This window comes from Mizuhopecten yessoensis, unplaced genomic scaffold (genome assembly GCF_002113885.1).
Source record: "Mizuhopecten yessoensis strain PY_sf001 unplaced genomic scaffold, ASM211388v2 scaffold10985, whole genome shotgun sequence".
Lineage (NCBI taxonomy): Eukaryota > Metazoa > Mollusca > Bivalvia > Pectinida > Pectinidae > Mizuhopecten > Mizuhopecten yessoensis.
Window position 1 is genome coordinate 1,207,525 of NW_018408820.1, and position 20,653 is coordinate 1,228,177.

At 37.6% G+C, this 20,653-nt stretch overlaps 1 protein-coding gene across 1 annotated transcript in view; it reads left to right on the top strand.

Annotated features, from left to right (window-relative positions):
• LOC110464328 (WD repeat-containing protein mio-B-like) overlaps positions 1–20,653 on the top strand; it is a 38,384-nt gene that overhangs the window by 7,771 nt on the left and 9,960 nt on the right. The window contains exons 10-18 of the mRNA XM_021519505.1: positions 625–666; positions 1,682–1,737; positions 1,916–1,989; positions 3,429–3,473; positions 4,081–4,196; positions 4,550–4,684; positions 5,832–5,907; positions 6,356–6,548; positions 7,302–7,364. Coding sequence (XP_021375180.1) covers positions 625–666; positions 1,682–1,737; positions 1,916–1,989; positions 3,429–3,473; positions 4,081–4,196; positions 4,550–4,684; positions 5,832–5,907; positions 6,356–6,548; positions 7,302–7,364 — 800 coding nt within the window. The remainder of the gene's footprint in view (positions 1–624; positions 667–1,681; positions 1,738–1,915; positions 1,990–3,428; positions 3,474–4,080; positions 4,197–4,549; positions 4,685–5,831; positions 5,908–6,355; positions 6,549–7,301; positions 7,365–20,653) is intronic.

A 20,653-nucleotide genomic window follows, 5' to 3' on the forward strand; every position in this document is an offset into this window, starting at 1 on the left:
AAAAGAGCAAACTTACAACAAACTGTTACCCTGTTCAAACCAAACTCTGTGGAATCTGGAAACCTGTGGAAATCAGAATATCAATAAAAATATTAACCCTTTCACCACTGTAGACCATAATGGACTCACCCAGATCAATGCATGGGAGAGTCAACTAAAGTTACATGGGGGTGAGAGAGTTAACATGTTTGAGGCTGAGTTTGATTGTGGATGTGATCTGTAGAAACCAGAATACTAACGCCATCTGAGCCCTGAACATTTGTGTATTAATGTGAAAAGTTCTGAAAATGTCCTTCTGTTGCAATAGAAATGTTTGTTTATAAATCCTAAGGTTGTGTCAGTATGAATATCTTAATAGAAAGCTGTCTTTTAAAATTTTGATAACAGAACTTTTTTATATATTGGTAGATTTCTTCTGCTTAAACTTTTATGTAGCTTCTGTATGACTTGTTCTGAATACAAACACTATGCTTGTTTTCTATGAATCCCTATTTGATGTTAATATGATGTACATGTACATACACAATATAAATAGGATACTTCACCCTGTTTGTGAAGTACTAAATTGACTTGTTTATATCTTAACTTATAGTTACTGATCTGTGTCCATTTGTTTTATTTCAGAATCAGGTTTCTGTGTGGGACATCAGGAATTTTGATAAACCTGTATCCTTGACATGTTCTCTGTGTAGTGTACAGTAACAATAGTTCTGACGATGAGGCTTGGACTCGACTCTGATAAATCGTGTACAAACGTATAGCAATATAGTCTTGTAATATATCAAAGGTGAAGTTTCTTCCGAGTGGGAAGATGTGATATTTTGAAAAATTGAAGGTTTACTTCCACATAAGTTTTTTTCATAAAGTCTGGTGTAGATGCATATTAAATAAGGATTGAATAGAATTTTTTTCAATTTCATGCTGGTATGAACACGAATCGGTAACATACATATTCCATGAATCCCGATAATAAGACCTTCCTGTCGCATTGCACTGTATAGCTTTATTTGTTATGCCCCCGCCATAAAATGGGGGGCATATAGTGTTGCCCATTTCTGTCCCGTCCCATCCCGTCCCGATTCTATGTAAACACTTAGCAACTTCATTCTTTGACAGATTTTGGTCAAACTTTATACAAAGGTCAAATATGAGTATACTTCGGACATCTTTGTGTTTCAGGGATCCAAGGTCAAGGCCAAGGTCACACTTGCTATATATAGAAAATCATCAACTGATTCAATTTAAACACTTAGCAACTTCATTCTTTCATGGATTTTGGTCAAACTTTATGCAAAGGTCAAGTATGAGTATACTTCAGACATGGTTGTGTTTCAGGGTTCCAAGGTCAAGGCCAAGGTCACTGTTGCTATATATAGAAAATCATCAACTGATTCAATTTAAACACTTAGCAACTTCATTCAATATGTTATGGAGTTGGTAATAACATACAGAAAGAAACATATGAATATTAAAATCAACTTTAAGTGTAGTACCTTTTGTGTGTGCATGTTTCAGGGTATCAAGATCAAAGTGGTTGTAACTTTTTATAGAACACTGAAACTAATTTCACATGGCAGCGGGGGCATTTATGTCTTACAGACATTTTCTAGTTTTACACAAGAACTAATATGGATTCGACCTTAAGTGATGATCATTTATTTGTCCTTGACCTTTAATCTAGATAATGACATTTCCAGAAGCAAAGCCAGTAGTCCAGATTGGTTGGTGTCCAACCAGGTGAGTGAACAATGAATAGCAAGACTGACCAGTTTTGACTTGACCCTCATGAACATCATGAAAAGTGAGGTCATACATAATTGGCTAAGCAAAAATTCAAGTTTATTTCACATTTTGTATATGGACCTAACACAGTCATGTGTTTGTATGCTATGTATAATATACTTTTGCTGTACAGAATGGGATTCTTAGCTGTGCTGACCAAGGAGACATCTGCTGTAAAGTTGTATGATATTCGTCACATACCTATGGGTAAGTCCTGCCCTACACTATATATTCACATACCTATGGGTAAGTCCTGCCCTACACTATATATTCACATACCTATGGGTAAGTCCTGCCCTACACTATATATTTACATTTGCGCTTCAACCCACTATATGAACATTACCAGCAGAAATGCATTTCATTTGAGCATGAAAGCATAAAATCTCTTGACATAACACATGGTTTACTTATGACATCATAGATTAATCTTGTTCAATGAGAGTCTTGTTGCTTCGCTTCGGATAACATTGAGAATGCCCCTGCATCAAACACTCAGATGACTACGGTTAATTATTGGCGCCGATTTTATTCAAATAGGACTGTTCCACCAATGTCGTTTAAAGGACGACCCATATGCAAAACGCAGTAAATAAGTAAATAATTTAAGAACAAATAAATAAAATGAAACAATTGTTCTATAGTAAAAAAGTCAATATATAGATTGAACGGTGTTGTTTTAAATTTCCATGCCAGTATGAACGCAAATCAGTTACATCCATATTACAATGTAAACTGCTAAACACAAAGCCATAACAGGCTTCATACAATATGGATGTCACTGATTTGCGCTCATACCGGTATAAGTTTTCTAAAAAAAACGCCGCTCAATCCCTATATGAAATCCAGCTTCTATCTGCCGCATGTATTGCCTTTGAGATTTGAACCCAGGTCCACTCTAGTTGGCTGGTATATGAATTTCTTCTGTTCTGATTAGTTGAAGAGACCGATGTTAGCCAGGTTGATTATAGACTTTGATGCATAAGAAATACATATAAATAGTCTACATTCATTATGATATATGCAACTATCAGTATATATTACTATCATATTATGGCCAGCCTTACAACACAGGCTCTGTCTAGAGAAAGATTTGAATTGTTGGGTGAATGTGTCAATAGGATATCTATATAAAATGATTGTAAAGAAAGCTTTGTTGTCAATATCTTATGGTAGTTAGGTGACCAGCAATCTAGACAGCCTACAGAAGACCAAGAATCCGGTAAATAGAGGTTCCCATATAGTAGACCAACAGATAAAGTTCCCAATTTCGTCACATCGTTGTACAAAAAGTTACAAATCACTCACTCAGTCATAGCTTGACAAACGGAGCAGTTGGTCTCAAAACGTTGCAACACTTTTTATGCATACATCGTGTATGAAATAAAATCTTGATGTAGAGGTTTTACTGTCAATTTGTAGGGGAAGGGTGAGGGGTAGGTATGTGTATAATCTAAATGATGTCCATCCACACCTAATGACCAGCTGCAATGGATTGTGTTAACATCAAAATGGTTGTTAACGTACATTCCAAAAGAGAGAGCTTATAGATGTAACACAATAATACGTTTACCATAGTAAGTCTCTATAGATATCTGCCTGTAGGTAAACACAAGCTAATTTACTTCCATTGTCTGTTGAAACAGGTACTGACGAGTTGGACCCTGCTATAATAGAGAGAAATATCTCATGTAAGTACACACTTTATATGATATTAATGAAATCTGTGTGGAGGATTGAATGTGCTGACAGAATGTTTAATCATATATAGCCATGGATCCAATTGAGTTTACAGTTTAGGTCCCCAGCTGGTTCCTGGGGAGTCTATAGGTTTGCGCTCGTCCATCCATCTTTCCTAAGACTTTGACATGGGCATAAAATGCCCCCGCAATAAAATGGGGGACATATAGTGTTGCCTATGTCCATCCCGTCCCGCCCTGTTGTGTTGCATCCCGTCCCATCCAGTGTTGCCCATGTCCATCCCGTCCCGCCCTGTTGTGTTGCGTCCCGTCCCATCTATGAGCGGGGGCATTTGTGTCTTACAGACATTTTCTATTCTATACTATTTCACCTGGAGTAACCAGAGTTGGTATGCAAAATACATCTTGGGATTGTGGAGTGTCAAGTACAAAAGTAGGTCGCTGTGACCTATGGTTTGACCTTTGACCTCAACCTTTGAAAATCATATCTAAACCAGGCAATCCATAGTTTAGATATGATTATTATTATCCTGGATTTAATACTAAATACCAAGGTAGTAGATAAATGGTATTGATTTTTTGTATTTCTTGTTCTCAGGTTTTTCCAACCATTGCACAGCCTTTTCTTGGCACCCGAGAGATGAGAACCGCATGTTGACTGTGTCACAGACTGGGGCAGTTAAAGACATTACTGTACACGAGAGAATTCCTGTGGTAGGTATTTACCTGGTCACTCCATCATGTGTTTTGTACAGTTGTTACCTGCTTGTATTGTATATGTGGTATCTACAGGTGTAACTTACCTGTATTGTATATGTGATATCTGCAGGTGTAACTTACCTGTATTTTAGATATGGTATCTACAGGTGTTACTTACCAGTATTGTATATGTGGTATCTGCAGGTGTAACTTAGCTGTATTGTATATGTGGTATCTACAGGTGTAACTTACCAGTATTGTATATGTGGTATCTACAGGTGTAATTTACCTGTATTTTAGATGTGGAATCTACAGGTGTAACTTACCTTTGTTGTAGTAATACGGTACATAACTAACCTATATTGTAGATGTGGTCGTCCCAGTTTCACCTGTCCTGGGCCTGTGGTAAAAGAATGATAGATGTTGTAACCTCAGAGAAAAGTCCGACCATTGACATATCACAGAGGATCCGACAGCGAGTCACCAAGGGATATGGCACACAGGTAAATACTGTTTTGCAGTGAATACAGCTGCTGTGATCGATGAAAGCTTACACCAACCATATTCACTTACTTATCATAATCAAATCACCAAACACCACTGGTCCCGGGTCCATGGTCCATTTGTACATCCTTAAATAATGGCCTCAAGGCAGTCATCTTGGACTTTATCAGTTCTAATTTGTTATCACTACTTATCAAGAAGTTCTTGACAGACTTTTCTTAAGTTCGTATGTAGGTTCGCTTGGTCAGTATAGTTGTGCATGTTTCATTTGAAACCAATCGGAAAAACAAGATGGCCGCTCGAAAGCCATAATGGATTTTGACAGTTCAAGTTTGTTTTCAGTCCCAGATTGATCTTTCTCACATTTCATATGTTATCTTGAGTCTGAGAATGCACAAGTATAGAGTATACTTAATATTTATACTACTATACCATACTTTGTGTCTTAGAATGAACCTCGAATAACGGTTTCAAGATGAAAGAAAACATTTCTTATTACAGTGTATTTTCAAAAAAAATCATGTTTGAAGCCTTTCATTTTTTCATTGTCTCAACAAATTTTGATAAAAGATATTGTGTCCTTTGTATATGTTTACTGAAAGGTAGAATCACCAAACAAGACTTTGCAAGTAAAATGAAAGAAAGCGATATTAAAATTTCTAGAAACTTTTATAGTACATTACAGCGATAGTAATACAAACAGTCTATAATATATTAGCTCTGTTCTCACTCTCTTTTCCTGTACATAAATACAACCCAAACATCGACATGATCTTCAATACGATGAAGTAGGTCGATTATCGGGTAGAAGTAGCAGAAGTAGAAGTAATTTAATTACAACAAGCTAGTTGTGATAACCTGTTTCACCTGAACAGTGGGCCTCTTCAGGGCCTGAGTAATGTTTAGTTTTAGAAAACTTTTTATCGCTCAGTGTAGCTTTTGTCCCGTTGGGCATCTGAGGACCGACTGTGTGAATCAGTTTATGTGGACATGTTATTGTCACTCAATAGTAGATCCCTTGACATTTTACTGCAAGGAAACAATTGAACAATACCAATTTTTTTTTACTTTCGTTTTTGGGACTTAATATGATTTTTCCTGTTTCCATGTTTCAGCATCATCATTAATGTTCTCTTATCATTGCAGACAATTAATGTGGAGCACAACGCCCATGTAGTGAATGAAGAGCCGTACTTAAGGGGGATGTGGCGATGGCTGTCCTGTATCCTTCCACACTGTGTTAGGTATTTAAGGGGGACACGAAATATTATCTTATATCCACTGTGTAACCCAAAAAATAAAGGATCGTTTTTTTATCACTTTTGTTTTATCCTTAGTTTTATAAAAATGGTAGTTTCTACTCCTGCTTAACGCTCAGCAATTTAGGAGTGGGACGACTGGTTCGCTCGTTGTCAGTATAATGTGACTGGCTGGGGTGTCCTGCTGGGTGTCTTTGGCAGTATGTTTCAGTGAGGTAGCACTATAAATTGGGCATCAGTTCAACGCTATCATAAGGTGACAAACACGAACATATCGCAGCCTCCCAAAACACATACGCATACACTACATGCATGCATCTTGCACACAGGGGAGGCCGTCCTCAAATGACCGTAGCTGTTGATAGGACGTTAAACAATACTAAACCAAACCAAACCTTAATTTTATATCAGTAACCAGACAGTTGGTAGAAGAGTGCAGAACAGCACAAACCAAGATCAATATATCCCGATGTACGGGGATCAAAGGTCTCCTACGACAGGACGGCGACATCGGTAATGGCGCTCAGTACTGTCACTGGCAGGAAGTGGACGGCAACATACTAAATCACTTGAGGAAGATGAAGATTTACACCAGTGAGGAAAGGTAAAGTATAAGTGATTGAACCAGAATGTACACCATAACATCAGACTGTTGTACACAGCCGTAAGGGGATTCTAGAATTACTTATACCAGAGGGTTAGTACATGGACATAATAAAATTTTATTGGGAGGCAATCCAGATTGAATTTAATGAATAGATGGAAGGGTAATCCAGATTGAATCATCAATAATTTTAGATTTTTCTAACTGTTTTTAACATCTGATGTGAAACCTACCAAACTACCCAACTTTCCCCTGAAGAGGTTTCAGTTAAGTTAAGAAATATTGAAGTTGTTACAAATGTATATGAAAGATGGATTAATAGTACTGCGTAATAATTCCTTTATAAGATGGTTAATTCCAGAGAACTATACGCTATACCAATGATGTAATATTTATTGTACATGTACAGTGTATTAATGCTGTGTTGGTAGGACGAGAGTGTTACACCTGTGTGGGTGGAGAAGTAAGGAGAACTATACATTATACAAATGATGTAATATTCATTGTACATGTACAGTGTATTAATGCTGTGTTTGTAGGACGAGGGTGTTACACCTGTGTGGGTGGAGAAGTAAGGAGAATATACGTTATACCAATGATGTAATATTTATTGTACATGTACAGTGTATTAATGCTGTGTTTGTAGGACGAGAGTGTTACACCTGTGTGGGTGGAGAAGTAAGGAGAATATACGTTATACCAATGATGTAATATTTATAGTACATGTACAGTGTATTAATGCTGTGTTTGTAGGACGAGAGTGTTACACCTGTGTGGGTGGAGAAGTAAGGAGAAGGTGGACATGTTCTTAGAGGAGTAAGTGTTTATTACATTGTTTTAAATGTACACATATATACAGTATATTGTTTTAAATGTACACACAATGTTTATACTATTTAACCACATTACCCTGATCACTTGATTTCTGGATACTTATTTCCACAATCTCAAATTATTACCGATATGAAACATAACAGTTACGTTCTATATATACAATACAAACTTCTACCAGTGCGGAGTTGGTCAGTTGACGAACCAAAATGGCAGCCCACACTGTCAAGTCTGGGCGTATGACCAGTAAATCAAAGCTTCATATTCGGTAATAAGTGCACCCCCTACTATTGACATGTTTTCACATACAGGTGCCCTGGGCTTATCACCGGTAAAATATCTTATATCCTTTAGAACAAGTTGATGGTGTGTGATATGTTGGAATCAGGTTGTCTGCCTGGCCATCTGCTAGTAAATACAGCACATGACCATGATATTAATTCTTTTGATATTGAAAGGTATGGCTCTAGATCTATTTATCCAAAACAAAACTACAGAAGGTGCTTCGCTTAGGGGCTTAGTAGTTACCATTTCATAAAATACTTGTAGATTTTTTAATTTTTTTCCCAATATTTCATTTCCCCCAGCCAAATATTATATATATAAATTGTACTGATAAGTATATACATATATATATGAATAAATAAATAAATGAATAAATGTATAGGAACTGCCAGGGTTGGGGAGCCCTGGAGTCAGTCCCCTAAACAATATGGTGTCCCTCACACAGGAGGGCTCTCATTCATTTTTTTCTTCTTTCATAAAATAGATTCTTTACTTAGGGACCAAGACCAAAGACAGGACTATATAATGGATACTTGACTTATTACCAAACTTAACCCATACAAACATTAAATGCATACTTTTTCACAAATGGAGGCACATCCTTAAATGACCTAAATAGCTGTCAATAGGACACTAATCCTTCTAAAACTAAAATATATATCATAAAGAAAAAAAAACATTGGCCTGCATCCACTACTGGATATTTCCCCATGAAAATACCCATGAAATACCCATGAAAGTAAAACCATGATAAACCCATGATCTTTCTGTGAATATATACACCCCATGACAAATACCTGAAAAGTTACCGCACTCAGGCCCTTGAATTTACAAGTATTAATCATGTTATAACTTCATTCATGGCCATGAAATGTAAATGTATGGCCATGAAATGTATATATAATCATGGCACTGAAAAAAATCTTGAATGGAAATTCATACCCTTGAAATAAGTTTAAACAGTACTTTTAGCTCACTTGCCCTCCCTTCGGGCAAGTGATCGAGCTTATGCCATGGTGCGTCGTCCGTCCAGCGTCAACTTTTTACTTTAAACAACTTATCAGGAACCATGAGGCCTAGGGTGCTTATATTTGGCTAGTAACATGCTGGGATGAAGGGTTACCAAGTTTATTCAAATGAATGACATTGACTTATATTCGAGGTCACAGGGGTCAAATATGTTCAAAACATTTAAACAACTTCTTCTGAATAACCAAGAGGCCTAGGGTATTTATATTTGGCCAGTAACATGCTGGGATGAAGGGCTACCAAGTTTGTTCATATAAATGACCTCATCAATTTTCAAGGTCACAGGGGTCAAATATGTTAAAAACTTTAAACAACTTCTCATGTATAACCAAAAGGTCTAGGGTGATGATATTTGGCCAGCAGCTTGCTGGGATAAAGGGCTACCAAGTTTGTTCAAATAAATGACCTCATCAATTTTCAAGGTCACAGGGGTCAAATATGCTTAAAACCTTCAAACATCTTCTTCTGAATAACCAAGAGGCCTAGGGTGATGATTTTACGCCAGCAGCTTGCTGGGATAAAGGGCTACCAAGTTTGTTCAAATGAATTACCTTGACCTATATTCAAGGACACAGGAGTCAAATATGCTTAAAACCTTCAAACAACTTCTTCTGAATAACCAAGAGGCCTAGGGTGCTTATTTTTGGCCAGTAGCATGCTGGGATGAAGGGCTACAAAGTTTGTTCATATGAATGACCTTGACTTATTAGCTCACCGGGTCCGAATGACCAAGGTGAGCTTATGTCATACCGTGGCGTCTGTCGCCGGTCCGTCGTCTGTCCGTCAACAATTTCTTTAAACGACTTCTTCTTAACCACTGATTGGAATTTAACCAAATTTGTCTGGAAGCATCCCTAGGTGGTGGGGATTCAAAATTGTACAAATGGTTGGGTTAACCCCTCAGGGGGCTGAGGGCGGGGCCAAAAGGGGGAAATTTGGCTATATTGCTATAAACGACTTCTTCTGTAGAATTATGCCATGGATATCGATCATATTTGGTCGGAAGCATTCATGGGAGGCAGGAATTCAAAATTGTACAAATGGTGGGGGCTAAGGGGTGGGACCAAAAAAAGTGTATTGCTTGGAAATGGTTGAGATCCCCACCATATAACCATATATACAATTGCTAAGTATATAAAGAGAAGAATGCACATTTGCTTCCAGGATGGCCCTAGGGTCTGGCCCCACCCTTGGAGACATAGTCCCTGGGCCATAACTTTAAAACGGTTGAGATCCCCACCCCAAAACTATATATACAAGTGCTGGGCATAAAGAGACGAATGCAGTCATGCTATTATAATTGACCCTGGGGTCTGACCGAACCCCTAGGTACCTAGTTTCTTAGTCACAGCATGGAAACAGTTGAGATTGCCACCCTTTAACCATATATACAATTGCTGAGTATAAAGAGATGAATGCACATATGCTTCGAGGATGGCCTTGGGGACTGCCCCACCCTTGGAGACTTAACCCCTAGGTCATAACTTTGAAATGGTTAAGATCCCCACCCCAAAACTATATATACATTTGTTGGGCATAAAGAGACAAACGCAGTCATGATATTAGAATTGATCCCAGGGTCTGCCCCACCCTTGCAGACTTAACCCCTGTGTCATAACTTTGAAACGGTTTAGATCCCTACCCCAAACTATATATATAAATGCTGGGCAAATAGAGACAAATGCAGTCATGATATTCGAATTGATCCTGGGGTCTGGCCACAACCCTAGGGACCTAGTTTCTGAGTCACAGCTTGGAAACAGTTGAGATCCCCACCCCATAACCATACATAAAATTGCTGGGCATGAAAAATCTAATACAGATATGCTACAAGGATTGGCCTTGGGGTCTGGCATATTCCCTTGGATCTCATTTGGTGAATATTTTGCCATGATTGCTTAGATATCCAGGTGAGCCATGCAGGCCCTATGGGCCTCTTGTTATGAATCTTTATCAGCCAAATCTGATCTTTATTTTCCATAAGGAATCTCACATGATATGTTTCTGTAGTTTAAAAAAAAAAGACGAAAAAATATACACTTCACTGTGATGTCCCTTTAAGCAAATGGAAACTTTGATTATCTATACCAAGGGTATAGAGTGGTATTATATACGATCCACTTTAAAGGTTAAAGATTTGTTTGCAAATAACAATGAAAAGTAGTTGATTGGTAGTTGAGTTACATGTATAGGCCATTTGGTTTCAAAATTATAATCCTGTGAATGTCTCACAATCTGTAGTCTTGACATTTTACTTATATAGGGATTGAATGGGTTTTTCAGTCACCCCTTGGGGAACCCCAGTGGGGACTATTAATTTCGGTTTCAGTCCCAGATTTTGACCTCAGTTGTCTTGGGCTGTTAAGTGTCTTGCTTCTGCTAATTACAAGCTCTTTTTAAACAGGAACAGGATAAAACCTAAAGGCGTTCCAAATTTCCTACATGAATTACATATAACCTTAAGATGTTCCGAGTATGAATCAGGCACATTTGAGGTTCCCGAAGGGGTAAACTGTGGTATTATAAATTGCTTTTGACTGATTTGGATATTTCATGTCCGACCAACGACTACCGTTAATATTTGCGTATAGTGCACACTTTTGTAAGGGGAAAATGAAGTGTCAAGAAAGGGATGTACACGATACTAAAAGAATAATCCAAGACCAGTCATTGGTCGTGACCATTTCTCGTAAATGTTTCGAGGATTTTCGGAAATGTTATGAAATATGCTCGCAGCAATAAAACTGCTAAATTTCGTTGTATAATCCCTGATTGCATTGCCAATTAAGCAATTACGAAAAGTTGCAAGTTTAAGTCAGTGTTATACTATAGAATCGGATAAATAAACTCGAGTAAAGTAGGCCCAACTTTTCAGGACGTTACGTTGTGAATTGATAAATACCATGTATTGGGAAACATAACAAAGAATTGCATCGCATTTATCTGTGGTTAAAATGTCGTTCTTGGGTAAAAACATGCTGAACTCTTCAATCATGATAGTAGGAATGTGTCAAAACAACATGAGGTCGCATGATACTATTAACCGGCAGGAATTTACAAGGTGACATCCATGCGAATTGAACCGGTAATGATAAAAGTTTGAGTTTGAAAATTAAATATCAATGGGTTCAAAACAGCAAAATACATTCCGATCTTTTCTTTTCGAAGGAGAATCCTGAAAACACAATTGTTTGGTGTTCTTCATGTCTCGCGAATTTGGCTGTTGGCGGTCCTCGTCACAGTGACTGCCTTTAGCGTACTTATTCTGGCGATATCGATGACCAATTCAGTTGGATTTGCAGACGATCAGAAAACTTCTTGGAAAAGTGTATTTTATAACAAAAAAAAGTAGAAGATTTATCTGTATATAAGATTGAATCTTTTCTGAAACTTATTGTTGTGAAAACAACATCGTTATATTCCAATTACCTGTTCTGCCCATGCCAGGTGACCTTTATATTTGCGACATGCTTTCCTATTAATTGTTGGTGGCATGGCTACCTGAACATCATGTATGTATTTACACCTGGTCACTGTTTACCATTTTGATTAACAGGTGGAAATATATCCGTTGTAGCTTGGTCAATGATTTATCGGAAAATGATCATACAGAATGTTCGGGTGACTTTTACGTCATTCTGAAAAGCAGTATCTGATCTACATATCATGTGGAGCGCATTAGCGATCCTCAGAAGATACGTAGATCAGCTACTACTATTCATTGCCGCAATGTGTACATGAAAAAAAATCCATTCAATTCATATATTTACGTTATGATGAACTACAATAAAAAAAAGTTACAACACTTTTTGTAAATTTAGTATATTTAATATTAGTATCCGACAGGAAACCATAAAAATACAGCCAGAACTCCAGCCTACACACAAAATTTCAAATGTTCGACTTCCGCCAATCAGCTGATTTTGTTGAAACAAAAATATATATCTAGAATCGAATAATAACCAACACTTGATATTGCTTTCATTTTTAAAAAAATGATCTTATTTGAAGTTTCTTTTTGCATTAAACACTGCATATTATATATCTAAAAATGTTTTTGTCCAAACTATTTCAAATCATCGGTCACCATAGTAACAAACCAGGACACCCGTCGGCAGTAGGCAAAGAGGTCATTTGAAGTTAAAGGTACAGGCGTTGAATATGCTGTTTGCCAAAACACCTGCAGATGTAAATGATGATAAGTTGACGGATGAAGTGCCCTGTGTCGTTACAAAGTTCTTTGGGTTTTAATGTGCAATTTGATGTCAAGGGGATTACTCAGCCGAACGTTTGGGTGTTAGAAAGTTTGTGACCATGAGGAACCGATTGTGAATCCAAAGTCAGTATTTAATATTACAATGTTATAAATATTTCTTTTGATTTCACAATTAAAAAAATAAAAATAATGGTACAATGGTGGATATTATTTCTCGCAACTACGTTATCTCGAAGAAGGGGAGATTACTCTTCTCAGAAACATTACCATAGTAATATGACGTTGTCATTGTGTGTGATAGTGTATTCATGGAATAATGGCAATTGTTATCAGTTGGAAGATTCATGTACAGAACAAACATCAATAATGTAAATAAAATCCTGTGAATGTCACACAATCTGTAGTCTAGACATTTTACTTGTAATCCTGTGAATGTCACTCAATCTGTAGCCTGGACATTTTACCTATAGTCCTGTGAATGTCACACAATCTATAGTCGAGACATTTTACTTATAATCCTGAGAATGTCACACAATCTGCAGTGTAGACATTTTACTTATATTCCTGTGAATGTCACAAAATCTGTAGTCTAGACACTGTACTTATAATCCTGTGAATGTTACACAATCTGTGGTCTAGACATTTTACTTATAAACCTGTGAATGTCGCACAATCTGTAGTCTAGTCATTTTTCTTATAATCCTGTGAATATCACACAATCTGTAGTCGAGACATTTGACCTATAATCCTGTGAATGTCACGCAATCTGTGGTCTAGACATTTTACTTATAATCCTGTGAATGTCACACAATCTGTAGCCTGGACATTTTACCTATAATCCTGTGAATGTCACACAATCTGTGGTCTAGACATTTAACTAAAAATCCTGTGAATGTAACTAATAATCCTGTGAATGCCACACATTGTTAGCTGATTGGTAATCATAATAAGTTTCCTTTGTCTTTGATTTCACAGTAACTAGATATACTAGTTGTTTGGTTACAGGTGTCACACACTGCTGTACTGTAGTAGTTTGACTTTGTAACGCCTCAAAGTTGCTAAAAAAAAAGGCTGCCCACAGGACATCCTCCCTGTCTATACCTACAGCCCATGTATGGCCTGTGTCGGTGTGTATGACCCTGAGGAACTCACCACCTCCACTGATGAGTAGGACCCTTTTGTTGTTCCGGTCCCCTATGATCAGGTTCCCCACACTGTCATACACCACACCACTGGGGTAAAATGGTTTATCTCCTGTTTGTGGTGTTGGTCTATATGTACTGGGGATGCCACCTCTATATACAAACAGCTCCTTAGTGAAATCAGTGTCCATCACAACATGTATGTTTCCATCACCACCATCACTTTCACCACTGAAATCAATGACTGCCACATTGTGAGTGACAGGACACTCTGAGATCCTGACTGGTGTACACACTAATGGTTTCCCAGTCCCTTTAGCCATTGTAGTACACACCATTTTACCATCTGTGGTAAATTTGGAGATGTGTTTGGTCATCCCTACAATGACATGGTTACTGGCTGTAATACATATACTGAAGGGTACCTTCTTGGTACTGAATCTGTGTGTCAGTCGTCCTGATACCAGCTCTGTGATGTTGTTTTTATTATCACAGACCCACAGTGTGTGTGTGGTGGGTGACAGACTGATGTCATAGATACAGACATTGTGGTTGACCTCCTGTACTTTACCCTTCCTGTCCAGGAGAGTTAACCATGTGTCCCTGCCCCAGGACTTGGTCCACACCTGACCATCAGTGGTGGGACATATATAACCAATGTCACATGGAGACTTCCACTCCTCCACTACCTTGGTCTGTGGCAGTAGTTTGTATGTTGTCACTGCTTTCTTCACTTTTGCTCCTGACCGTTGTTGTTGTTGTGTAGAGGGTTGTCCCAGATCATCAGATGTTGAGACTGACCGATCCTGGTCAGTTAAAGCTTGACCTTGACCTGAGGTTATGACTTTTCCCAAGGCTTTTTTCAAGCTATCTTGAGGACTTTCATTTGGAGTGAAGTTGGCAGTACCCAGGACAGGTTTTACAGGGAGACTGTATATAGGAGAATGGATCTCACAAAATGTATCATAAATCTGTAGGTGTGAACCACGCTGGAGAGCTGCTTTACATGCTTGTATTTGTTGTTTGAGTTGCTTCTCGTACATCTCGAGGGCCTGCTTGTATTTCTTTATCAGCTTGGTATTATCCTCTTCCATTTTGTGGTAAAGAGAGAGTGTCTGTGCTGTTAGCATGTCCAGCTCTTGTTTTAATTTATCCGTTTGCATTTTTAACTTTTGTGACAGCTTCTCAAAAGTACTGGTGTTGTCTTTAAGCAGGGTATCGGTAGTGGTGATGTATTTTCCAATTTGGACAAGGTCATTTTTTTCTGTCCTGTCTATAAAGTTTTTAATGTCTGGTTCTTTCTGAGGAGTGATTTCACTTAGCTCACAAACTGGATGGATTTTGTGTATAGAAGAAAAACATTTTGAACAAACAAGTTCCTGACATTTTTCACAATAAAATTCTAGCTGTCTCCCTTTGTGGTGTATACATGTCGTTTGACCTTTGATACGGAGAGGAATTTGGCTTTTAGGGGTTGCCATTTTGATGAAAAGCAAGATTATTTGTTGAAGCCTTGAAGATGTTTGTTGTTCTTGTATTAATATATTGTTATCAGTACACACTCACAAATAAGAGTTAGTCATGTAAAGAATTGGAAACTTGACTTATAACTGTCCCATCCAGTAGTATATGTTTGTTAAACTTATAGCAATGTAAAAACACTGTAGAATTACTACCTCACGATCACTGATGTCACAGGGTTACTGCGATGATGAATCTAAGTTTTCCATTCGACACTTCTCAATGTTCACTTACATTGTCCATATTTATCCAGCCCTGGAATTCACAATCACATGATGAACTTCCCTCTAGCTTTGCTGATAAATATGTCACTTTCCTGCTGACATTGTAAAAGTTTGATCAAAACTTAAAATCAAAAGTTCGGCTGAATTTGACAATGCTGCTGACTAGTTAGTAATATCAACAAATTTCTGCTCTGGATACGCCCATCACTGCGGCAATGCGTAGATCTACCTGTTTAAACCTGCAGTTGTACATAGTAAATAACTTCCCTGTTGAGCGAGGTTACCGACAGACATACAGTGATTATAAAGAAATCGATAGTAAAGTAGGTCAGTGGAGTGTGTGTTTAAAAACCTTAGCATTTACATACTTGGCGTGTATTGTCTAAAATGTATGTGTATTCGGTAATCAGATACCTGTACTGTGGATAGATATACCTGTGTTTTTGGTAATAAGACATAGCTGTACTGTGGGTAGATAAACCTGTGTATTGGGTAATTAAGACATATCTGTACTGTAGGTAGGTATACCTGTGTATTGAGTAATAAGATAAACCTGTACTGAAGGTAGATATACCTGTGTATTGGGTAATAAGACATACCTGTACTGAAGGTAGATATACCTGTGTATTGGGTAATAAGATATACCTGTACTGTAGATAGATATACCTGTGTATTGGGTAATAAGACATACCTGTACTGAAGGTAGATATACCTGTGTATTGGGTAATAAGACATACCTGTACTGTGGGTAGATATACCTGTGTATTGGGTAATAAGACATACCTGTACTGTGGGTAGATATACCTGTGTATTGGGTAATAAGACATACCTGTACTGTGGGTAGATATACCTGTGTATTGGGTAATAAGACATACCTGTACTGTGGGTAGATATACCTGTGTATTGGGTAATAAGACATACCTGTACTGTGGGTAGATATACCTGTGTATTGGGTAATAAGACATACCTGTACTGTGGGTAGATATACCTGTGTATTGGGTAATAAGACATACCTGTACTGTGGGTAGATATACCTGTGTATTGGGTAATAAGACATACCTGTACTGTGGGTAGATATACCTGTGTATTGGGTAATAAGACATACCTGTACTGTGGGTAGATATACCTGTGTATTGGGTAATAAGACATACCTGTACTGTGGGTAGATATACCTGTGTATTGGGTAATAAGACATACCTGTACTGTGGGTAGATATACCTGTGTATTGGGTAATAAGACATACCTGTACTGTGGGTAGATATACCTGTGTATTGGGTAATAAGACATACCTGTACTGTGGGTAGATATACCTGTGTATTGGGTAATAAGACATACCTGTACTGTGGGTAGATATACCTGTGTATTGGGTAATAAGACATACCTGTACTGTGGGTAGATATACCTGTGTATTGGGTAATAAGACATACCTGTACTGTGGGTAGATATACCTGTGTATTGGGTAATAAGACATACCTGTACTGTGGGTAGATATACCTGTGTATTGGGTAATAAGACATACCTGTACTGTGGGTAGATATACCTGTGTATTGGGTAATAAGACATACCTGTACTGTGGGTAGATATACCTGTGTATTGGGTAATAAGACATACCTGTACTGTGGGTAGATATACCTGTGTATTGGGTAATAAGACATACCTGTACTGTGGGTAGATATACCTGTGTATTGGGTAATAAGACATACCTGTACTGTGGGTAGATATACCTGTGTATTGGGTAATAAGACATACCTGTACTGTGGGTAGATATACCTGTGTATTGGGTAATAAGACATACCTGTACTGTGGGTAGATATACCTGTGTATTGGGTAATAAGACATACCTGTACTGTGGGTAGATATACCTGTGTATTGGGTAATAAGACATACCTGTACTGTGGGTAGATATACCTGTGTATTTGGTAATAAGACATACCTGTGCTGAAGATAGATATACCTGTGTATTGGGTAATAAGACATACCTGTACTGTAGATAGATATACCTGTGTATTGGGTAATAAGACATACCTGTACTGTGGGTAGATATACCTGTGTATTGGGTAATAAGATATACCTGTACTGAGGGTAGATATACTTGTGTATTGGGTAATAAGACATACCCGTACTGTGGGCAGATATACCTGTGTATTGGGTTATAAGACATACCTGTGCTGAAGATAGATATACCTGTGTATTGGGTAATAAGATATACCTGTACTGAGGGTAGATATACCTTGGGTAATAAGATATACCTGTACTGAGGGTAGATACACAAGTATATCTACCCTCAGTACAGGTATGTCTTATTACCCAATACGCAGGTATATCTACCCACAGTACAGGCATGTCTTATTACCCAATACACAGGGATATCTACCTACAGTACAGGTATGTCTTATTACCCAAAACACAGGTATATCTACCTACAGTACAGGTATGTCTTATAACCCAATACACAGGGATATCTGCCCACAGTACGGGGATGTCTTATTACCCAATACACAAGTATATCTACCCTCAGTACAGGTATACCTGTGTATTGGGTAATAAGACATACCTGTACTGTAGGTTGATATACCTGTGTATTGGGTAATAGGTCATACCTGTACTGAATCTAGATATACCTGTATATTGGGTAATAAGACATACCTGTACTGAGGGTAGATATACCTGTGTATTGGGTAATAAGACACAATTTTTCCAAAAGTTATTGCCCTTTGTTTATTTCAGTATTTGATTTTTATCTGGCAATCTTCTCCTACATTTTTTGACCGATTTCTTTGAAACTTGGTATACATGATAACCATGATATGAAGTTGTGTCTCCTTTAAAAAAAATTGATTCGACAATTTTTCCAAGTGATTGCCCTTTGTTTATTTCAAAATTTGATTTTGTCCGGCAATCACCTCCTACATTTTTCAACGGATCTCTTTGAAACTTGGTATACATTATAATCATGATATGAAGTTGTGTCTACCCTATAAGAATTTTGATTCGACAATTTTTCCAAAAATTATTGCCCTTTGTTTATTTCAGTATTTAATTTTTGTCCGGCAATCTCCTCCTACATTTTTCAACAGATCTCTTTGAAACTTGGTATACATTATAATCATGATATGAAGTTGTGTCTCCCTTAAAATAATTTTGATTCAACGATTTTTGCAAACATTTTTGCCCTTTATTCATTTCAGTATCTTATATTTTGTCCAGAGATTTCATCCTACATTTTTTATAGCCTGTCAGCTTACCACTCTTAGAATGATGCAGATCTTATTTCAATGTTAGAAAGTATATAACACTATATGGCATTCGACAGGCGTATATTGTTCCACCCCGCGGTACTCTTGTTATCAATTTTACTGCATTGCAAGGTCACAGGAGACTTTGAATGACAGGTCAGGGATACAGCCCATTATGCCTGTTGTTTCTCTTGCAGGTGCGAATGTATTTATTGAGACTTAAAATAGGTTTGACATCCTGATATATTTTTATTGCGACGTTAGATAAGTTTGTTATCCCCCGATTTCACCGAAACAGGGGATATTAATTTGGGTTTGTCCGTCTGTCTGTCACGCTTCGTTTCCGTGCAATTACTGCAACAATGGTAAACCGATTTTCTTCAAACTTGGTAACAGGGGTAAATGTCTTAAGGGCTCAGCCAAGTTTGATACTTTATTTGGCAGAGTTATGGCCCCTTGAATAACGAAAAACGTCATTATCTGCAGTTTCCTCTTAATAACTCCAGCAAATATTAACCAAATTCCTTCAAACTTGATATCAATGTTTGTGTTTCTCTGTCTTTCCACACATCTCGGGCACTCTTTGGTTTTCGTGTGATAATTGCTGTAGATATTGTGCAGATATTTCAACCAAATTCTGTATGCACATCCGACTCGTGCTAAGTTTGCCAACCGATGTGATTTGTGGATATTTATAGATAATTAATGAGGTATAAGGCTTTTTTTTCAAGTTTCAAGCTATATATTATATCCCAACAGCATGATACTCACATGTTTAAACCTAACCTCAATCATGTTTACCTACAATATGTCCTGTAAGCAAGGGATATGAATTCCACGAATTTGCTTGTTTCCCTAGATATTGTGATGTTAAAATATATTTTTTACCAGTATTCAAAAGTTTGGAAATCGAATACATTTTCTAATTTTTTATTTGCGCACCTGCCCGAAGGGCTAGTGAGCTTATGCCATGGTCCGGCGTATGTCATCCATCCATCCGTCCGTCGTCTGTCAACTTTTCCTTTGAACGACTTCTTCTGAAGAATGGCAAGGCCTAGAGTCATGATATTTGGGTGATAATTTTGTTGGTTAGAGCCTAACAATGTTTGAGAACGCAAATGACCTTGACCAACTATTAAGGTCACAGCGGTCAAAAGTGTCAAATACTTAAAACGGCTTCTGAAGGACTGAAAGGTATAGAATCCTAATATGTGGCTGGTAGCTTTGTTGGTAATTAAAAGCCCAACAAAGTGTGAGAACGAAAATGACCTGGACCCACTATCAAAGGTCACAGGGGTCAAATATGTAAAACTTATCAAACAATATCTTCTGAATATTCGAAATGCATAGAATCATAATATTTGGCTGGTAATTGTCACAGATAGAGCCTGACAAAGTTTGCTATTGAACATTACCTCAACATACTTTTAAGGTCACAGGGGTCAAATATAGCAAACACTGTAAACAGCTTCTTTTCAAAAAGTGAAAGGCATGGAGTGGTGATATTTAACAAGTAGCTTCCTTGTATAGAGCCCAACAAAGTTTGCGAATGGAAATGACCTTTACCTACTTTATCATATTGCTTTATCTTAATCTAATTTGATATAGAGTATCCTTGGCC